The sequence below is a fragment of the Triturus cristatus genome, chromosome 12 (genome assembly GCF_964204655.1).
Source record: "Triturus cristatus chromosome 12, aTriCri1.1, whole genome shotgun sequence".
Taxonomy (NCBI): domain Eukaryota; kingdom Metazoa; phylum Chordata; class Amphibia; order Caudata; family Salamandridae; genus Triturus; species Triturus cristatus.
The window spans coordinates 666,210,900-666,233,776 of NC_140595.1; the positions used below are offsets into that span (position 1 = coordinate 666,210,900).

At 43.5% G+C, this 22,877-nt stretch overlaps 1 protein-coding gene across 2 annotated transcripts in view; it reads left to right on the top strand.

The window, feature by feature from the left end:
* Window positions 1-228: 228 nt before the first annotated feature.
* Window positions 229-22,877, top strand: part of MLYCD (malonyl-CoA decarboxylase) — a 470,115-nt gene continuing 447,466 nt past the window's right edge. Inside the window, exon 1 of one of the 2 annotated variants that reach the window (XM_085637829.1) lies at window positions 229-771. In XM_085637829.1, the coding sequence (XP_085493955.1) occupies window positions 301-771 (471 nt within the window). In that variant the 5' untranslated portion in view covers window positions 229-300. The remainder of the gene's footprint in view (window positions 772-22,877) is intronic. The other variant, XM_085637830.1, reaches the window with a different exon arrangement.

Consider the following 22,877-nt stretch of genomic DNA (forward strand, 5'->3'; position numbering starts at 1 on the left):
CTGTAAAATAACGACCATATATTATAGAAAGAAATTAATATTCCTTGAATGACATTGCCGCGTTGAGTATTGTAAGAGGCAGGAGATCAGCGTCTCACTTGATGCGTTAAAAAAAACACAGCATGTGTCAATATCACATCTAATGACAGTGCCACACTCAACATGGCGGGTATGCGTACGCGACATGCATACAACATTGCATTTGATTGGCTAAAGCTTAGCAACGGCTTTGACGGTTCGTTAATGGCGGACCAGGAAGTCGCACGGTACACAGCTGATCTGCTATAGACCGCGTACGCCATGAACTTGCTCTCCCTCCGCAAAGCTTGTCTGCTCTTGGGCACGTTGCCCTCCCGTCGCTCTCTGACCATGGATGAACTTCTGAGCCGCTGTGTTCCTCAACTGCCCCTGTACGAAGCTCGGGGACGGAATCCTCCGCCGCCTGAACTGCAAAACCAGGATTTCATTACCAGTTACCGAAAGCTTGAGCCCGCTGACCGCTCCGGGCTCTTGCGCACCTTGGCGACGAACTTCGGACGGGAGCACGGCAGAGTGGCCGAACTGTGCGCTGTCGTGCTGCAAGTTCAGGACCGCGGGACTGCCGCCGTGCTGCATGCTGAGGACCGCCTGCGCTATCACCTGTGTCCCCGATACCGGCTGCTCTTCACGCACCTCAGTGCCGCGCCCGGCGGGGTCAAATTTTTATTGGACTTGAGGACCGACCTGCTGCAAGATCTGGAGGCTGCTGCCTCCGAGGGAGCGGACCTCAAGGTAAGCGCATGGGACTACGCGAAAGTGGGTCACTGGGGTAACCGAGCTGTTTACATCTGTAGGTGCTGCAGCGCACGCTTTGTCTCTTGCCCAATCCGGGAGCCCGCTTTGTACCCGCCCACCATATTCGTCTCAGACAGCTCCGCCCCGTGCCTGAGCTCAGGACACAGAGTTGGCTGTACTATCACAAGAGGAGCGAAAAACGTGCCTTTTATAACGTTCAGCTGTCTGGACGTATTAGACATTGATTGTCCAAATCTTGCACGCAATGACCTCTGCATCCTTTAGGTTCCTACTAAATAGTTGCGCAGGCCACAACCACTGTTGCCCCTTAGCCTGGTTCTTAACATCAACAGGGCCTGTTTTACCCGGCAAAACATGTCACTGTAATGCAAAAAAAAACAAGCATTGGAAATGCGATAGGTCTCGCATTTGTTGGAGCTGGAGCTATCGGTATTGTAAATGGCAATGTTTTGTACTTTGAAAAAGGTCTTGTGTTTGTTGGAGCTATTCACATTGTAAATGGCAATGTTTTTTATTTATCCTTAGGGTTTTATATAGCACGAACTTAACAGCCTCAGTTGTGAATTTCGATTCAATAAAGTTTTGTGAGCCCTGAAATTTGCACAAGTAAAGTGCTAACAGTATAAATATGGGCACTGTTTAATAAACGAAGCCACTGCAATACAAGAGCAAAGGTGACCGAGTGACTGCTTCTGGGTTGACGGAGTTGCTTACACTCACTGGCCGTTAAAGCTAGCTAGCCCGCTACTATGAGTTTATCTAACTTAATGCTATGTTTTCTTATGTTATGCTATGCAATGCTATGTTTTGTTATGCTATGTTTTGTGTATGCTATGTTTTGTTATGCTATGTTTTGTTTTGTTATGCTATGCTATGTTTTGTTATGCTATGCTATGTTTTGTTTTGTTATGCTATGCTTTGTTGTGTTTTGCTATGCTATGTTTTGTTATGCTATGCTATGTTTTGTTATGCTATGCTTTGTTTTGTTGTGTTTTGTTATGCTATGCTATGTTTTGTTGTGTGTTGCTATGCTATGTTTTGTTATGTTATGCTATATGTTTTGTTATGCTATGTTTTCTTGTGTTTTGTTATGCTATGCTTTGTTATGCTATGTTTGTTTTGTTATGCTATGCTATGTTTTGTTGTGTTTTGTTATGTTATGCTATGTTTTGTTATGCTATGCTACGTTGTGTTTTGTTATGCTATGCTATGTTTTGTTTTGTTATGCTATGTTTTGTTGTGTTTTGTTATGCTATACTATGTTTTGCTATGCTATGCTTTGTTTTGTTATGCTATGCTATGTTTTGTTATGCTATGCTATGTTTTGTTGTGTTTTGTTATGCTATGCTATGTTTTGTTATGCTCTGCTATGTTTTGTTGTGTTTTGCTATGCTATGTTTTGTTATGTTATGCTATGATGTTTTGTTTTGTTGTGTTTTGTTATGCTATGCTATGTTTTGTTGTGTTTTGTTATGCTATGCTATGTTTTGTTATGCTATGCTATGTTGTGTTTTGTTATGCTATGCTATGTTTTCTTATGCTATGCTGTTTTTTTGTGTTTTGCTATGCTGTGCTTTGTTTTGTTATGCTATGTTTTGTTGTGTTTTGTTATGCTATGCTATGTTTTGTTTTGCTATGCTATGCTATGTTTTGTTGTGTTTTGGTATGCTATGTTTTGTTATGCTATGTTTTGTTTTGCTATGCTATGCTTTGTTATGCTATGGTATGTTTTGTTGTGTTTTGTTATGCTATACTATGTTTTGTAATGCTGTGTTTTGTGTTTTTTCATGCTATGCTATGTTTTATTTTGTTATGCTATGCTATGTTATGCTTTGTTTTGATATGCTATTTTTTGTTATGCTATGCTATGCTATGTTTTGTTATGCTATGCTATGTTTTGTTTTGTTATGCTATGTTTTGTTTGGATATGTTTTGTTGCTATGCTATTTTTTGTTTTGTTTTGTTATGCTATACTATGTTTTGCTATGCTATGCTTTGTTGTGTTTTGCTATGCTATGCTTTGTTATGCTATGCTATGTTTTGTGATGCTATGCTATGTTTTGTTGTGTTTTGTTATGCTATGCTTTGTTTTGTTATGCTATGCTTTGTTTTGTTATGCTATGCTTTGTTTTGTTATGCTATACTATGTTATGTTATGCTATACTATGTTATGTTTTGTTATGCTATGTTATGTTTTGTTAACCCCTTCCCCGCTCATGACGGAACCGTTCCGTCATGAGCCACGGTTGCCGTGTGCTCATGACGGAACGGTTCCGTCATGACACGCCCGTTGGCGGCCGCTCCGCCTACGCGGCGCTGTTTCCCCGCCTGTGCGGGGGGACAACGCAAATGGGCGGAGTCATGACGGAACCGTTCCGTCATGAGCACAGGTCAACCGTGGCTCATGACGGAGCGGCTCCGTCATGAGCACAGGCCCACCGCGCTGCCCCCCTGCCCCCCCCAGCGCTGCGGCGGAATGTCCGCAGCAGCGAAGGGGTTAAGTTATGGTATGCTATGCAATGGTATGCAACGCTAGGCTATGTTTTATTATGTTATGTAATGGTATGTTTTGTTATGTTAGGCTATCTTCTGTTATGTTATGCTGTTATTTTATGTTAGGCTAGGCTATGTTTTGTTATGTTATGCTATGTTATGGTGCATTAAACTACTGTGGATTTTAACACATCCAAAAGCTGATGAATGGAGTGGGCTTGCACGTCTTTGGGCTTGTGCGCACTCCCCTCCCTCCCACACCACAGTACTTTGCATTTTGCCCTGTGTTTGTAAGTGTGTTTTCATGTGGAATTAAGGTGCCTGGTGACGGGGCACTATCCGGCGCAGCAGTGGGATTAGTGTCTTAATACTGAAAAGTAGCTGTGAATTGTGGAAACCCCAGATTTTTGTGCGTGAAGTAAATAGCTTGCAGGAAGCACTCCAATACATTCGGGGACACAAATGAGGGCGCAGGAGGTGGCTGAAGAAGTGGGGTGGGTTAATCAGCAGAGAGCGGGAGGAGGAGGTGGTGGTTTAAAAGCAGGATGAGTTGTTAAAAACAATGGCGGGGGCTGGGAGGGTGAGTTAACACAACCAATGCATGTCAAAGGCAAAGCTGGCTGACGGCAAGTTGTGTATCCTCTTGAGTGCATACGTGAATGAGAACGAGTCAGGAGAGAAAACAGAGGAAATAAGATGCAGTTTTCAGAGAATGAGATTTGAGAGGAACAGAGGGAACGGGATCAGAACGCTGTGCAAAAGTGCCATGTGTAAGGATTAGGCTATGCTATGTAATATGTAACTTCGGGCACTAGAGTGTTGCTGCAACTGAAAGAGAAAGGAGTGACGGGAGAGGAACAGAGCAGCAAGCGACGAACATAGGGGGTGACAGATCATAGGGGAAAGGTAAAAGAATAGAGACTAGAAGGGACTAGGCAATCGTCAGGAAACTGTACAGAAGACACTACACAGGAGAGTATGAAAGCGTAGACAGTAGGACAGCGGGGAAGGAGAAACAGCAGGAAAGGGAGGAGAGAAGGACCAAAGGACATACAAGAGGGAGAACGAGCAGGAAAGGGAGGAGAGAATGGCTAGAGGACATAGGGGGGGGGGGGGAGAAATGCAGTTGTGTAAACACGGAAGTATTCCACACATTAATGTCGGTATGTTTAACGCATATCAAAGAACTCGGCTGGTAGAGGGCCCGGTGCTGACAGACCTGTTACCCGCTTTTACATAACACAAAATTAGAACATTTCCTGCAAGTGAAGTAAACTAAAGTAATTAAAAACAAGCGGAAGTGATCGCGTTTGCGATCAAACATCAAAGCGGCGAAAGTGAAAGTAATGGAGCAGAGCATCAAAGGGCTGGGTGAGCAGGGAGGGGGAAATGCAAGGGTCAAAGCGGCTAAAGTGAAAGTAATCGAGCAGAGCATCAAAGGGCTGGGTGAGAAGGGAAGGGGGAATGCAATGAGCAGAGGAGCAGCTGTACGTGCATGTGATCGTGCACTCAAGGTTTAGGCCAGCCAAAAGACTGTGGGTAGCACTTTGAAAATCCCACTTATAAAATGTCTCTTCGAGCCGTTGGCTCGCGAGACCTAAAAATGGGGGTGTTTTACATAACGCAATTTCGACCCAAGCGTTTTACATGAGCAACAGTTACATTACTCATGCATTTTTGGTAGGCACGAGGAGATTAAGTGATTTTTCCCAGTTACAGGATGTTGAACCAACGTCGAAACTCGAACCTGCTTCCTCAGTGCCGAAGTAGGCAGCTCTGGCCCGTACGCCACATCCTCTCCCCTAATAGTAATACCAGGGCTTTAACATTCCTGTCAAGTGCCATGCATCAGGGGTTAGATTAGAGAATTTAAGTATGGTGGTCCGCATCACCGCATTAAAATGCATAGTTACGCATTGTTAGCACATTGACACCACCTGGAAGTGACCACAACTGTCAAGAGGAGTTGCATTAATAGCAGTGTAATGAGTGTTGTGCACATTGTGCTGCAGAGACCTGAGTACTAGTGTTTTAATGAGATCCACGCACTGTGTCCCTCATCATGGCAGTGTGTAGCCAGCTGCCTGTCTACTAGATTGTGCTAAGCTGTCCGCTGGACAATGTTAGGCAAGGAAGCAACAGAAAAGTGGTACAAAAGTGTACAGCCTACAGGTGACTGCAGGAACAAGAACAAGTTTATAGCATCACTGCTGCCACTGCTTTTATAATCGTTGCCGCCCCCGCATTTGTAAAGTTTGAAAGGACAACAGCACTCTGAAGAAGTGTCCTCCACATGTGCTGCGTGTGTGTTTTTTGTTGGGTCAGCTTTGCTTGTCTGGTCACGATAAGAGTAGGTACTGACAGGGTCTTTAAAGTCACACAGCACGGATCTGAAGACAGCGTCTCACACCATGATGGATAGCTCTCACAGCAACTTACAGAGCAGCGCACTGCAGAGAGGACCATCATCTGTGCCAGCCTATCAGCTGAGCTGCCCCGGAAGGATTTGTGATCTCTGGACGGGACGGCAACTCACTCCAACATGACAGTGACAGAGCAGCTGTCAGCAGTGTGAGTCCACAGACGTCCCAGTAAGTCAAAGTGTGCAGTTACAAACTACAGGCTGGGCTATGATGGGCATGGCCTGCTTTAGGTCGATACAATGGGTTCTGCTGCACCTGGCACCAAGCTGGTGGGCACTGTGTTTAGGAATAACTATAATGGGAAACACCTGCTACAGAGTACCTTGTGTGTCCAGCAGTTTTCATGCAACAATAAAAATGTCAAGATAATTCATGTTCCTTCTGGAGAGACATCAGAATTTTATCTAGTGGCAGTTCTGACGCACCATAAAGTAGCGCAGAGGGTTAATGTACCTGCTTCAAAGAACTTGCACAGTTCACAGAACTATATTTTGTGTGTAGCTGAACAGGTTGCTGCTTTTGTCACAGAGATCCTTTTGTTACTTGCAGTTCATAAGTCACAATCCTAATATAGCTCAGTGACCTAAGACCTTTAATCCAAGAGCTGCATGGTATCGGTTAGAACTCAATTTTTTCCCTGAGTATTTCATTGTGTTAATGTTGCTAAAAGGGGTTTGTTTAGGTAGAAATACATCCTTCTTAGTAAAGCTACCCTCAACCACTGTGGTACGTTTTAAATCCTGAGTTTTGTGCTTCTTCAGACCAAACACTCCTAAAATATACTGCCTACTAGTATGGTTGATGTGACTATTACACCTTGTAATCCTTAAAGGCACTAGGTTAGTGCCCTTCCACTTCAGGCGCTTTGCAGCAGTTTCAAGATCTTCTTAGAGTTTCTCTCTGCTCAGTTGTGTGTAATTTCTGATATTTATAAGTTTCCATGGACTTAATTGCTTGGTTTTGCTCGCAAGAAAGTGTCACTCTAAGTATCACACATTTGGTTATTGAATATCACTCGTAAGTACACTGAAATCATGAAAATGTCGCACATAAGTAATATGAAATTTCGGCAGCCATGCTTTAAGTGGTGAATAAAGGTGATGGGGCCCTAAAAGCTATGTAGTCTATGTAATTAAGGGCTTGGTGTACACATATAGTGCCACCCAACCAGTATTTTGATGCCTTTCTGAGCTTTCTGTTTTTATATACAGATATATGACACAACAACCAGTGCTTTAACCCCTTCAGTGCCCGCCCCTTTCCCCGCCCAGTGCCGGCCGTTGCATTAGCGGGCGGGGTCTATGACGAGCTGGACTCGTCATGGGCACAGCGCCACCGCGGCCCATGACGAGTCCAGCTCGTCATGGGCACTGAAGGGGTTAAATTGGCCGGTACTCACCGGTACTGAGTACCGGCACTTCTTAGATTTATCACTGTGAGTACCGGCACTTCTCTACTGCCGAGGAGAGTACCGGTACTCATGAAACGCTGGTGCTGACGGCCTTTCTTTGATAGGCAAGGCACTTCTGTAGACCTGAGCCGAGCCCAGCTGAACAATTCAGCGTGGGCTCATTTGCATACCATCCGGGTGTTCACCATCATGCTGGGTTGCAAACACCGACATCGAGGCAGCCTTGTGACAGCATAATTAAGAAAGCCGTGGGAGGTAACCAGGTTCAAATGGCTTTAATCCCACTTGATTCTTTTGTTAAGTGTCTGTGTATGTTTGTCTGCTTGCCTGTGATTGTTTTTGTGTGAGAGAAAAACTAGAGGAAGGGGGAGAGAATAGAGATACTCTCGGAAGTTATATTAAAGGAAATGTGTGGAATGCTTTGTGTGTGTGCATGTCTGCTTGTTTCTTTCTGTGTCACTCAATATATAGAATTGTGCGATTAACAGTATTGATGTTGCACATATTACAAAAGAAGGTAATGTTAAAATATCGACGCGTTTGGCTTTCGTTTTGTGTAATGAGTAAACAAACCTGCTTTGTTTATTGAAAGACATTTCTCATATGTTTTGGTATGTGCTGCAAGTAGTATCAAAGTCAATAAGTATTGGCATGTCTGGCCCTAAGCCCCACCCCCAAGCCCCACACCCTCACCACATTTAAATGAGTACCTGCATTATTTTGCCCTCATTTAAAGCATTGACAACTGACATACACCCAAAACCAGCCTGGTCTCTTGACATTGTGAGTGGTGGTTAGCTCTTTAATGGCAATGAGTAACAATGATTTGTTGAAAATAATTATTGTAAAAAGTGTTTCAATTCTGAAACTATTAGACTGTGAATTACACATTACTGATGTCTGTGTAAGGGATAGTAGTCTTCGGAGTGTCTCAATTCTCCCCTTCACGCAGCTCTCATCTGCGTTCTATGTTAGACACTTAATGCCCTTCCACATCTTTCCAAAATCCTCTATATATCCCCTGCATCTATTTCTCCCCCTCAGAGCACTGTTTTCATTCTCTCCTGCACTTCACCCCCAACACGCAATGCACACACTCACCTGTCAGCACTGTATTGTCTTTTAATTTTGCCTTGTCAATATTTTGACAACCGTGTTCCTCTTTCACACACCTTTACATAGAATCACAACTGTAACTGGCGTATGTGACCATTGCTCTGTGTGCTCTGCAGACAGGTTAAGTGTGTGTCAGGGGTTTGATGCAGATAAAAGCTGTCTGTAATAGGGCATTTGTTTTGGAATTGGCATTCACTATTTTGGCTTTCTCTGAACAGTTATATACAGATTGAACATCGTACTCAATCAGGATTTCCAATATAACTGTGGTTGATTGTGAATGTGAACTATATGCCACGTGTAAAGTGTATGCTATAGGGGCAACGGTGCACATAATGCTTGTTTTGAAGACCTAAGGGAGTTGTTTCTGTATTGGTAGTAATGATGTCTGATCTTCTCCTGAGCTGTTTCGTACTTGCTGTCAGACCGCTAATGCCATAGTGATTTATACAGCAATACGTGGGACAACGAATCTTGTATGATGTCATCAGTGATGTCATAGAACTTGTCATGAGGGATGTCATATGTGGGGTCAAAAGCAGTGCATGGCGGGTGCGGAAGTTATAATTAGGGCTGCTAACTATAACTGGTAATTCTTTGAGGTTTTTTTTCCGTTCAAAACGTTAATGTTATCACTGACATATTCACCCAACTATAATGTTACTTTAACCTTTTTGTTTTTTCAGTGAATTTCTAAGGTTTTTTGGTTAAAAAAAAATCCTTTTGTCACATCTAACTAATAACCCTGGGCGTAGTTCATGAAGTAGCACTACGCGTAGCTATGCAAAGTGCACTTCGCACTACGCGAGCTACGCAGTACCCTGTTCGCACTGTGCAAGATGCCGTTTTCAATGATTGCACAGTGCGGACAAGCATCCGGCACTGTGCAATCATTGAAAACGGCATCTTGCACAGTGCGAGCTGTAGTTTTCTGCTGCTCGAGTAGATTTTTACTCGAGCGGCAGCTTTCTCAATGCGGACTGGTAGTTTCTCATCGCGAGGGATCGCGAGCATATGCGACCACTCTCAATGAGAAACCGGACCTCCCCGCGTTGAGAATCTCGCCGGGAGGTTTATTTTCCACGCTCGCGATCGGCAACTTGATGTTGCTGATCGCGAACGAGGAAAAAGTCTCGCCGGGATGTCATTTTGCTTGCTCGCGGTTGCCAACTTGACGTTGAGGACCGCGAGCAAGCAAAAAATGACCACTGCACTACGCTACGCGTGTTTGCACTGTGCTACGTGCAATTCGCGTAGTGCGGAGTAGCACAAACTTCGCACACTATGCTAGCGTAGTGCTTTGCCCAGGCTTACTAACTATACTGTTACGCAAATATTTTGTAATTTTTTTTTTTAATTGTAAATGAATACCTAATTGCCATCTGTAAATGCAACCCCGCCGCGCACAGCTTTGAGCCAGGCCCGTAAACACCCTCCATTCAGCCAACCCCACACTGCGCACAGTTTTTGGCTGTGCGCAATAGGGGGTTGGCCATAGGGCTTGGCCCTGGGGACCACATCCCCACAGTCTTTTTAAAACAACAAACATTTTTTTAATTAAAGTGGAGGGGGGCCGAATGGCCCCCTCTCTGAACTTTTATTGGCCCCAGGGACCCTATTCCTTGTGGCTCCTTATTTAAATATTGGGGAGGGGACCCTGTGGCCCCCCTTTCCAAGCTTAGCTCTGCTCTGGGTACCTCATCGTCAGCCTTTTAAATGTAGAGGAGGGGGTGCAGGTGCCCCACCCCCTTCGGCGGGACGATTTTGGCCCTGGGGACCTCACCCCCCTGGGGCCCAGTGTAATATTTATGGGAAGGGGGTACACTGCCCCCTCCCCAGCCTGATTTGAGCCCATCAGACCTCCGGGCCCGGTGCACTTGTCAATGGAGGGGGCATGATGCCCCATCACTGGGCCAATTTCAGTCCCAGGGACCCGGAAACATTTTTACGGGGAGGGCAGGGCACGTGAACCCTCCTCCCTGGGCTGATTTTGACCCAGAGGAGCCAATCTTTGAGCCCTGGTACCAGTTTGACAGGGGCACCCAGCCCCCCTCCCCAGACCCATTCTAGACCCAGGGACCTCATTCCCAGGGCATGGCATTAATATTAGGGGTGGGGGGCACATGGACCCGCTTCCCGGGCCAGGCCGGTTCGACTCCGGGGATTCTAACATCTGGTCCCAGCATTAATATTAGAGGGGTAGCATGCCCCCCCCCCTCCTGAGAAAGATTTGGCTCTGGTGACCCCATACCCTGGAGCCCAGCACTGTTTTGAAGTGGGTGGGGGCACATGGCCTCCCTCCCTGGGGTGATACCCATCCCCCAGGGCATGGCACCAGTTTCAAGATGGAGGGGGGCATGTGGCGCCATTCCCTGGGCCTATTTCGACCCTGGTGACCCCATCCCGCAGGGCTTGGCACTTTTCGGCCCCGGTGACTGCATCCACAGGTACCTGGCATTATTCTGAATTGGAGTACACGCCCCCTCCTGGCCTGATTTCAGTCCGGGGACCCTATCCCCTGGGGACCGGCATAAATATAAACGGGATGGGGGTATGCAGGCCGGTTCCAGCCCCATGGACCCATCCCCCGGGCTAGCACCTTAAAGGTGGGCGCCCATCCAGGGCACCCACCATACTATTGTTGGAGGCATCAGCCGACTCCCTACATCCAGCCTGAGCAGTTTTTAGATCTGTTTCCTTGCCTGCATCACTGTGGGCAGGAAAACAGATCTTAAGTACACTCCCAGTAGATGGGAGCATTTTTGATGCTCCCCCCAGCTAGGAGCAGGCTTGGTGTTTGCTCCCAGATTTAAAAATGCTCCCTTCAAGCAAGGGGAAGCAAGTTTCCCTGCCCTTGCAGGTGCGGGCAAGTAAACTGCTATGTACTGCGGATGGACACCCCAGGCCATAGCCAGTGAGCCAACGCTTGGGAATGGGGTCCCCAGGGCCATTAATGGCACAGAAATGGGGGACGTTGCCCCCCCCCTCCTTTAAAGAAATCTTCTGGTGGCCTTTTCAGGCTTGGGGAGGGAGGCCTTGCAACCTCCTCTCCATGTTAAGCCATTTGGTCATGTGGTGGGCTCCCTGGGGCCTTTAGAGGCTATGAGGGAGGTGTGCATACAAATGAATGTTGACCTCTTGGGTGGGCTCCCTTAGAACTTGTATGGCTTGGAGAGAGGGGGTCACGCAGCCCCACCTTTCTAAAGACAGCCAGGGGAGTAGGCTCCCTGCACCATAATCTGATTAAATGCTTGTCGGCCGCCATTTTTTTCTAAGATCTCGTGGGATCACAACATTTGTTGCCATTTTTTTTGGGTGCCCCCTCAATGGGGCCTGGGGTGTCAGGGAGATATATAATATTACCTACTGGCAGTCGCCAGTAGGTAGTTATAGCTAGGACCTTGTTTCTATTCAAAAAGCGTTTTTTCTTTTGCCAATATCTTTGGCATCGTTTGACAAATTTGTGCAACAGTTTCAAATTTAATGGCCCACTCACTTTAGCTGCTGTCTTGAAAATTTCCGGGTGATCTGTGAAGCGGGGGCTGAGAAAAAGGGGGGTACAGCCCGAACTGCTGAACGTAATTACACCAAATTTGTTAGAAAGGTCGCTCCTGGTCCAGAGTGCACTCTTTTTGTTAAATGGTGTAAATCCGTTCAGTAGTTCCTGAGAAATGTATTTCAGATATACAAATATGGCCGCGGAGGATCCGCCAACCCTCCCGATCTCGTGCCTGAGATCTGATTGGCTGCCAACACTTCAAACCGGGAAGTCTTGGCAGCCATCTTGTGACTCGGTTGAACTGAGTCACATGGAAAAAGGTACAGTAAAAAGCATTACAATTAAGAAAAGGGAGCAGGGCGTGAAACACCCTGACCCCTAAGCCTGCTCAGGGGGACCCACAGGGACCCCCAGGGCCAAATAAAAGCATAAAAAACAAATATATAATTCAGCAGAATTCGCGTTGGATCCATGATCCATGAATCCAGCCGTAACACACAAAAATAAAGCGCAAGCTCCTGCACTGTTTCCTTGAAGCCCCAGGGGGCCAGGTCCAGGGGGCAATTTGAAAATGAGATGCGGGGGCTCGCGCAGGCCCCTGCAAGCCCTGGGGACCACCACCTCCCCAGGGCTAAATTTAGAAAGATGCATGAAGGGGGCTCGAGCCCCCCCCCCCACCCAGCCCCCGGGACTGCCACCTCCCAGGGCTATTTTAAAGATGGTAGAGGGGCAGCGCGGCCCCCCTCCTGGAGCTGTAAATGGCCCTGGGGACCGCTACAACCTAGGGCTGGCTCCAGCAATGTCCCGGTGTGCCCACCCCTGGGACATTGCACTTTGCTATGGTATGGCAGGAGCACTGCTCCCGCCATGCCATAGCAAACTCTGCTTCGCTTCATGGAAGCAAGAGCAGAATTGCTTTTTGGGTAGAGGGAGCTGCATGTTTTAAGGGAGTAAGTATGTGTTAGTATCTGTATGAATAAGCAAGGTAGTGTGTGTATAACTGTATAGGTGAGTAAATGGCAGTGTAATTGACTCTGGGTGTGTGAGTAACTCAATGGGTGAGTGGCGGTGTGTGAGTGTCTGTATGAGTGCATATATCAGTGGCTGTATTGGTGAGTGACTGTGTGTATGAGTGGCTGTATGGGTGAGTGGATGTGTGTGTAGACCTATGAATCGGTGAGTGGGTATGTACTAACTGGTATTGGTGTGTCTATAGTTTCGAGAATGGTAATCTGAATTTTGAAGTGGGTGTATGAAAGGTTAAATTAGGGTGTGAGTATGTGCATCAGAGAATATGTGGATGATGTAATCAGTGATGTCATTTGAGATGTCATCTGTGATGTCACTGACCATGTCATAAGTAATATAATATGTGACGTGTAGTAATGTGGTAAGTAGCAGAATATTGAATGTAGAGTGTTTAGAATATTCCTTCTTCTTAATTGATGTAAGAGAATGTTGGCGGGTCAGATGCGGTGTAGCAGCGGTTGTGCTCACACCTTCACACCATAGCTATATGAGGTTGCCAATAAAAGAATATATCTACTCAATTGTCCCAGAGTATTTACTACAGAATTTGGCGATGAGCGGAGGTAACCTAGTGTGAACCCACTGCTGATTGAGACATGTCTGAAGAGGATTGCGGAATGTCTCACGTTTGATTAGCTGCGGTGTTTCAAAAGAAAGAGAACTGCCCGGAGGAAGAGACGGCAACTGTGTGCGCATCGTGGTAAGCGCTTGAATCTTTTGAAAAAAACGAATTTTCTTTTTGGCATGATTTACGACTTAACTGCATGTAGTCGCGAGCTGACAACCGTCACTGCATGAAGTTGTTTCGTTTTCAAGGTCAAACGCTCCATTGGCACGAGCCGCACTCTTTGCAAGTCTCATCCTTGAAGATTCTGCCTTCTATGCGACCACATTGGTGGACGCATTACAAGGATTGACGTGTGGACGTCAGTACGCGGGTTGTAACCCCAACGTGACTCCATCTTGGAAACTGCAGTAAAGGAAACACATCGGATCGTCACAACGAACATCACCTCTTGGAAACTGATGTGATTTTCCACACGGGGAGTGCATCGTGTTATTCTTTTTGGCAAGAATTTGATAGTGACTTAGCCAATAAGTACATTTCTTTCTACAGCATATATATTTTTTCAGTTATTGAGCATCTGTACTTATCCTGCAAACTCAGCCTTACATGACTTTACTTGTGAGATGTCCACTGCAGAAGCACCTCCACGGGGTGATTCAGTATTACATCTTAACTCACCAAGGGAATTCTTATAATTTTCAGGAGAGCCTGTAATACAATGGAATGAATGGAAAGAATATTTTTTAAATTATATTGCAAATCTTGAAGACTGCAGTGGATCTTTCTCTCTTGAAAGAAAGAAAAGAATGTTGATGTACTGTCTAGGTCCTGAAGGACTCTGTCTTTTCTGTGAACTGCAAAAACGTGATAGGCCTGGTGATATTGATGTATGTAAAGAAGCTTTATCAGATCTTGATGAGCACTTTTCTCCCACAGTTTGTATAGGAGTTATGCGCCATGCTTTTTTTCAAAGAAATCATGAATCCATCGAAGATTATGTAGCAGCTTTAAGGAAATTATCAATTACTTGTAGATTTGGAAATCTTCATGATGAATTTATAAGAGACCAAACCGTCATGTATGCAAAAAACAAAGCTATTCAAGATAGATTGTGGGTGGAGGGTGAGTCTAGCTTAAAAGATATTATGGCTATTGTTAAGAAAGCTGACTTATCAGAGCGTTGTGCTAAAGTTACCCTTGCTAGTGAGAAGAAAGAGAGTAGTGAAACAGTTAACAAAATTTCAGATGGTAAAAATAAATTCACTCAAAATTGAATCAGAAAAATGAAAGAAAAGATAAGAAGAAAGGTGAGCGTTTGAGATAAAACATTTTTTTTACTATGCTTGCTATCGCTGTGGTAGCACTTTGCACTCCGCCAATTTTTACAGGTGTCCGGCTAAATCTGCAAAATGTTTAGAATGTGGTTTAATAGGGCATTTTGCTAGAGCATGCAAATGTAAGGACAACAAAAGAAGAAATAAAGTTGCATGTGTGAGAGAGAGAGTGACACTGAGGAATCTTCCTCCGACGACAGTCATAATGATACTAGTGTTAAGTACGACTCAAAGAAAAATGTAGTTTTGAAAATCTCAGGTGAAGGAGATAGTAAACTTTGTGTTGGGTTTCTTTTGGAGGCGTATCATTGCAAGTAGCTGCTGATTCTGGTTCGCCATATATAATTATTGCTGAAAGTGTATTGTTGAAACATTTCAGTTCAGCAATAGGGAATCAGTTGGAGAAATCGGATATTAATCCTGAGAGTTACACAGGTGAGAGGATAGAGATCAATGGAGTCCGACAACTTGTTTTAGGTTCAAGAGCAGACATGCCCTATGCAAATTATATGTAGCTAAGGATGGACCATCTGTTCTGGGGTGGAAAGATCAACGTAAACTCAACATAATTCTTGATACCAATAGTCCAGAACAGGTACTTGTAGCGTGTGAAGCAGAAGATACAAAAAATGAGATTTAGAAGATACAAAAAATGAGATTTAGAAGAATATCCAAATGTATTCAACAGTAAGGTTGGTAAATTGAAAGGATTTTCTCATTCCATAAGACTGAAACAGAATGCAATTCTTAAAATCCACAAGACACGGAATATCCCTTTCATTGTGAGGGACGAAGTTAAATTGGAGTTGGATAAATTGTTGAATGCACATATAAACAAACCAGTGGAGGCTTCAGAGTGGGTTTCTCCGTTGGTCGTTGCCAGACGTGCCAATGGCAAGGTTCGCTAATGTGTTGATTTAAGGGGATTAAATAACATCATAGAATACCAATTTCCATTACCTCGTATTGATGAAATGTCATTAACTAGAGATGCAAAGTGGTTTTCCACATTTGATTTATCTTCTGCGTATCATCAGATAATGTTGGATCCTGAGAGTAAACACTTAACTGCTTTTTGTACACCTTTTGAATGTTTTCAATTCCGTCGTATGCTGGTCGGATTAGCGTCGGTGGCAGCAGTCTTTCAAAAACTCATGACACAGCTGTTTGGTGACATCCAAGATGTAGTGTTTTTTCAAGATGATATTTTAATCATGGGAAAAACTAAAAAACACCATGATGACATATTGAGAGAGGTTTTACATGTATTAAATAAAAGGGGTCTAACTGGTGAAATTAACAAATGTAAATTTGCTGGAACAAATGTAATGTATCTAGGACATTAAATTGGTCGTGAAGGTATTAAACCAAAGGAAAAGTTAGTTGGAGTTGTTGTTAATGCTCCCTCACCTAAAAACAAGGATGAACTTCGTTCATTATTGGGTTTAGCGGAGTATTATTCAAAATTTGTTGAGAAGTGCTCAGAGAAAACACATGAAATACGTGCTTTACTAAAAAACAAGAGTAGATTCGAACGGTCAAGCCAATGTCAAGAATCATTCTTGGATATTAAATCTGCAATTGCTAAATCTCCTACTTTGAAAGGATTTAATCCATCCGCAACAACGTTTATTACCAGAGATGCAAGTGGAAAAGGGTTGGGTGCTGTGCTCACTCAAAGCAATGATAAGGGAGGCGAAAATGTTATAGCGTTTGCCTCCAGATCATTGTCACCTACTGAAGAGAAGTATTCGGTCAAAGAAAGAGAGACACTAGATTGCGTGTGTACTCTCGAGCACTTCAGAAAATTTGTGTGGGGAAGAGAATTTATTGTTAGAACAGACCATAAACCATTGACAAAAGTATTATCCACCGATGGTTTATCGAGGGCATCTGCTAGAATTGCAAGACTATCTATTCGTTTACACAACTTTATTTGTGCAATATGTTCCCGGGAAGATGACTATTAATTTTTTAAGCAGAATGTCTTTGCCTCTTAGGGAAATTGACTCTATTGCTTGGAATGAGGAGTATGTAGCTGGTATTTTTGTCAGTGATGATTGTAAAGGGTTGCAAGAAAAGGAGTGGGAAGATGCACAGATTAAAGATAAAGTTTTAGAAAATGTTAAAAACAAAATTGAAAATGGTTGGGGAGAGTTTGTCAAAACAGAACTTATAGGTGAGTTAAGAGCATTTTGGGAGGTAAGAGATGAATTGGGAATTGAAGGTATGTTTGTGTTGAGAGGTGAAAAAATAATTCCGCCTTCTGAATTGAGGAGTAAAATAATTTCACTTTGTCATGAGGGACATCCTGGTATAGCACGTACGAAACGTGAGTTTAAATCCTTATATTGGTGGCCACAAATTGATTGTGAAACTGAACGTTTTGTCAGATCATGCATGGAATGTGAAGCAGCAGATACACCTCAGAAGACCCTTAATCCTCCACTAAGTTCTTTGGGCTGCCCCAACATGCCATGGGAAGATACAGCCTTAGACATAATGGGACCTGTATTGTGGAGTGATGGTTCACTAAAATTCATCATTGTCCTTATGGATATGTTTTCTAAATTGTTGGAATTGGACGTTGTGTTGAAAGTAGACACTCGTTCAGTGATTAAGTTTCTGGAGAACATATTTCTTAGAAAAGTCTTTCCCAAATCTTCACTTACTGATAACTGTGTTCAGTTTAAATCTTTGGAACTCAAGAACTTTATGGAATATGCTGGCATTAATCATACATTTGCAGCACTCTATCATCCTAGGGGTAAGGCTGTCATAAAAAGAGTTCAGAGTTATTAAAGGTACTCTGCATATGGCTATGCAAAACAAAAAAAAACTTGAAGTAGAGTTAATAAAAATGCTTTGGAACTACAGAGTCACCATTCATGATTCAACTGGTAATAGTCCTTTTGGCATTATGAGAGGTAGAATACCCCTTTCAAAAGTCAATCCTGGTTGGATGAATAAAGGGAAGAAAGTTGAATGGCGGGTGAAAGATGTAAAAAGCTGCATGTTGAACTCTCAACAAAAGAACAAAATGTATTTTAACAAAAAGTATGGTGTAAAAAAGGTAAATATTCAAAAGGGTCAATGGGTACGCGTAAAATCCAGTAGGAAAATTGTAAAAGGAAAAAACAGGTTTAGTTCACCCAAGAAAGTAGTCCATGTGAACAGGACATAGTGGAGCTAGAAGATGGTTCAATTTATCAGATGAGCAGACTAGCAATTGTCAAAAACCTTGATGCATGTAAAAAAAAGTCTCGATGTAAATGTTTGTAATAGATTTGATAAGTATTGGTGGGTTACTATCAATCCCACCAACGATCAAGATGTACTTCCTGTAAACAGTTCTGATTCTGATCAAAGTATTGAGCATTGCAATGATAGTAATGCTATAATCTGTTCTGGAAATCAAACTTGTTCTTCTAAAGAAGAAAGACCTAGCAGTTTTGGTAGAAACTTGTGAAACCCAAGAAACTTGAAGACTATGTTTGTGCCACTTAAGTTGCTATATATTTTTTTGTTTCTTTTTCTTCTTTCTCTTTCCTTCCCTCTTTGTTTCTTATTTTTTTTTTTTATATGGGCGTATGGGTGTGTTTTAATTAAAGAAGAAGGATGTGGAGTAATGTGGTAATAGTAGGAAGAATATAGAATGTAAAGTGTTTAGAATATTCCTTGTTCTTAATTGATGTAAGAGAATGTTGGCGGGTCAGATGCGGTGTAGCAGCAGTTGTGCTCACACTTTCACACCATAGCTATACAAGGTTGCCAATAAACAAATGTTTCTACTCAATTGTCCCAGAGTAGTCACTACATGACATCATCAGCAGTGCATTGCGGGGGCGCGAGTTATAGTTAGCTCAGCTAACTATAACTGCTGAATTTCTCTGGTTTTGTACGAGTAAAATGTCAGCCTAACTATAACGTCTCTGTAACCTTTGTTTTTTTCCATGAATATTTATAATAAGTTATTTCAGCAGTAACGCCGCATTTTTAAGAAAGGATGCTGTGCATCAAGCTTCCATTTTGAAAACTGAGAACTGCTGAATATAAGCCATTTCAGGAAAGAATGAACTGTGAACACTTGTTTTGAGTGTGACTATGTGTAGGCTAAAATTGAGCATTTGTCATGCAGACTGGAATAAGAAAATCATCAGTGTCGCCATTTGGTTTTATGTAAATAGAACTACACTGAAATGGCTGGAAAAGGACATTAGTCCGACATTGAAGGAGCAGCACTCCTCTCTTATTTGCAATGACTGCCCATCCATTTGGAACGCATCATTTGTTTTTAATGCTGTTAAAGTTTGTGCTGCTTTGATTGTAAGGAAGCTTGAAGAAGGCTCACACCGAAACGCGTCCTTGCGATTAAATTGATTGAATTTGAACCCGTGAGTGCAACGTGTCTCCTCTGTGTGTGATTTATAACATGGACTCACCTCTATGTAACATGTGCACCCCTCTCCAAGAGTGCAGCAGGAGCCTAAGGTGGGTTTGTGTTAGCAATTTTTTTAAACATGTATTTATATTATCTCCTACTGGTGCCCGAGGCTTTCAAATGCACTATGCTCAACTGCCTATAGGCTATAAAAATAGCCCAGGAGTTTATGCAGCATGAATTGTGTTGATTCTTGGCGAGAGTGGATTGCATAATAACGGATTTACAGAACCTGACTACGAGTTCAACTTTTAAAAATCTAACATAGCTTTTCTCCGTGTTCTTTTCTTAGGATATGAACTTACCTATGAGCGAAAGAGTCTTGCCCCTCATTATTTGGAGAAATGTGCACAATTGCGCCACCAACGTTTTGGTCAGGTACTTACTTTTGGGAACCCTGAGTAGTGCTTGTGCACAATACCTTTGCACCTTTGTATCGGAGACATCCGTTGCGTTGGTGATCCTCCACAGTTTTTTGGTAACACATAGTTCTGTTGGTTTTTCAAGCTTGAATGGTAAAAGGGTTTTATACCCAGTTTGTGCTACATTTTGAATCCGTTCTACAGTTACGTATGGCACAACCTATTGCGATTGGGCCAACTGCCATCCAGCAGTATATCCCCATTTACAACAATATGGAATTTTGTTGTAGAAGAGGGCGCGGTATTCCGATTTTGAAGTTTTTTTCCATTCCTGGATCATATTTCCGTCTGTGGACGCTAACACTTTTCATGAATACACTATGCCTCAGGCACCTGCAGCATAACAACCTTATGATCTTGTTGAAATTCCTCTTACAGTCTGGGAGCACCAGACTTGGTTTAATAGCACCCTTCCCCATGTGCCTGGGCCAGTTCGAATGAGTCCATTCTGTAATGATTGGGCCACTTGGCCGGCTTTGACTGGATATACACCATGTACAGATATGTAATTTGAATCTATTACAAATCTGTGCTTTGGATAATGTTCTTGTACTATATAGACAGGTATCTCAATTTATTTGACATCCATTACTAGCTGGTCCAGTTAGACTTGTCCTGCAAGCACAAGCCCAGTTGCCTGCAGCACCTGTAATAAGTGCTGTAATTGTTCATTTAGTTATGGGGAAACAACCCACTTATCATGAGGAAATACCGTTTTGGAATGCACAAAAAATCGATCAACTTGAAGCTGTGTTTCCTCTTACGGGACCACAAGATAAGCACATAATTTTGACTATGTCCTTACCCACTGGACTGATTCCCACTCTAGCCGACTGCAACACAGTGGGGGCTTATTTTTGCCACAGTCTATACTCATTGTCATGGCACTCCCTCGATGGCTTTTCTACTCAATGTCCCCAAACAAATGCAAAATGATCATGGGGCAGGTCCTGCCCTCGATTTGAGGATAAAACTCATGGGCAATTTTCCCTTTGTCTACCAAATCTTTTTTAGGTCTCGCGAGCCAAAGGCTCGAAGAGACATTTTATATGTGGGATTTTCAAAGTGCTACCCACACTTTTGGCTGGCCTAAACCTTGAGTGCACGAGATCACATGCACGTGCACAGCTGCTCCTCTGCTAATTGCATTCCCCCCTCCCTTCTCACCCAGTCCTTTGATGCTCTGCTCGATTACTTTCACTTTCGCCGCTTTGACCCTTGCATTCCCCCCTCCCTTCTCACCCAGTCCTTTGATGCTCTGCTCCCATCTCCCTCCTCCCTGGGCGTGAAGGGAGACAGAGACATCCTCCTTAATTGCTGTTTCCCCTCCTGTGGACACGTTATTGATCAGCTCCAAACTCCGATACATTGCTCTCAAGTGACCATCTGTCAGAGGAAACAAGCAGCAGGCACTTAAATGACCTCTATACATAATTATGCTTTATTATATGCCACATAATTTTACACCACTCAATGCAACACAATTCCACGCCATGCTACACAATTCTATGTCACATAATTCTACTCCACATCACATAATGCCACTCCACATCATGCCACATAATTTGACAGAACACCACATAATTCAACAAAGTGTAACATAATTCCACTCCTCCCTACATGACTCCACTCCACACAATGGCATTCCACATCACACAATTGCACTCCAAGTTACACATCTGCCCTTCATGCCACACAATTGCTCTCCATGCTGCACAATTCCATGTCTCACAATTCGACTCCACACCACAGAATCCCACGCAACCAAGTTCCACGCAACGTAATTCAACTCCACACCACATAATTTCATGCCATATATTACCCCTCCAAGTCACATAATTCCACTCCACCTATTTTCAATCCACTCCATACCACATCATTTCACCCCATGCCACATAATTCCACACCACTCAAGGCCTCGCAGTTCCATGCAACACAATTCCACATCTCATAATTCCACTCATGCCACGAATTTCCACTCACACAATTCCATGCCACATAATTCTACTCCATACCACATAATTCCACTTCAGTGCACAACATATAATTCCACATCATGCCACATACTATGCCACATAATTTCACTTCCTACAACATAATTCCACTCTGTGTCACATAATGCCTCTTCCCTTTCGTGCCACATAATTCAGATCAACATATTTCCACTCAACTCAATTCCTTGCCATGTGACACAATTGCACATCACATAAATCCATGCCACATAATTCTACTATATGCCACACACTTTCACTCCACACCACATAATTCCACACCACGTCACATAATTCCACTCCACATCACTTAATCCCACTCCACACAATTGCACTCCATGTCACACAGTGGTACTCCTCACAATTCCATGTCTCAAAATTTCACTCCATGGCACACAATTGCACGCCATACAATTTCACACCACACAATTCCATGCCAAAAAATTCTGCGCCACTTAAAGCCAATCCATGGCATGTAATGCCATGCCACACAATTCAAATCAACATAATTCGGCTCCATGCCACATAATTCCACGGCACGTAATTCCACTAAACACCACACAATTCATTACCATGTCACATAATTCCACTCCATGCTATATGATTTCCACTCCACTCAGTGACACTCCATGTCACCCAATTGCACTCCACATCACACAATTGCATTTCACGCCACACAATTCCACGTTGCACAATTCCACTCCAGTCAACACAATTACACTCCATGCAACACAATTCTGAACCACACAATTCAACTCCATGTCACCTAAGTGCACTCCACCCTCATATTTCCAATCCAAGCCACATAATTCCACTCCATGTCGCATAATTCCAATCCTCTCAATGCCGCACAATACCATGCCAAACAATTCCATGCAACACAATTCTTCTCCACATAATTTCACGCCACCTAATTCTAATCTACACCACATAATTCCACTAGTCAACACCCCACAATTCCATGCCACACAATTCAACTCCATCCCACATAATTTCACTCCATGCAACATCACGACTCCACATCATGCTACATAATTCCACTCCATGAGACATAATTCCACTCCATACCACATAATTCCACATTGTACCACCTGAATTTAATCTCCCCAAACCTACATAATTTCACACCAGACAATTCCATGCCAGACCATTCCATGTCACATCTCATAATTCTACTCCACGGAGCATAATTCCACTCCTTGCCACCTAATTCTATGCCACACCACTTGATTTCACACCATGTCACATAATTCCACTTCACGGCACTGAATTCCTCTCCACACAATTGCACACCACGTCACATAATTGTAGTTCACGCCACACAGTAACATGTCTATCTCAGTGAATGCAAAATA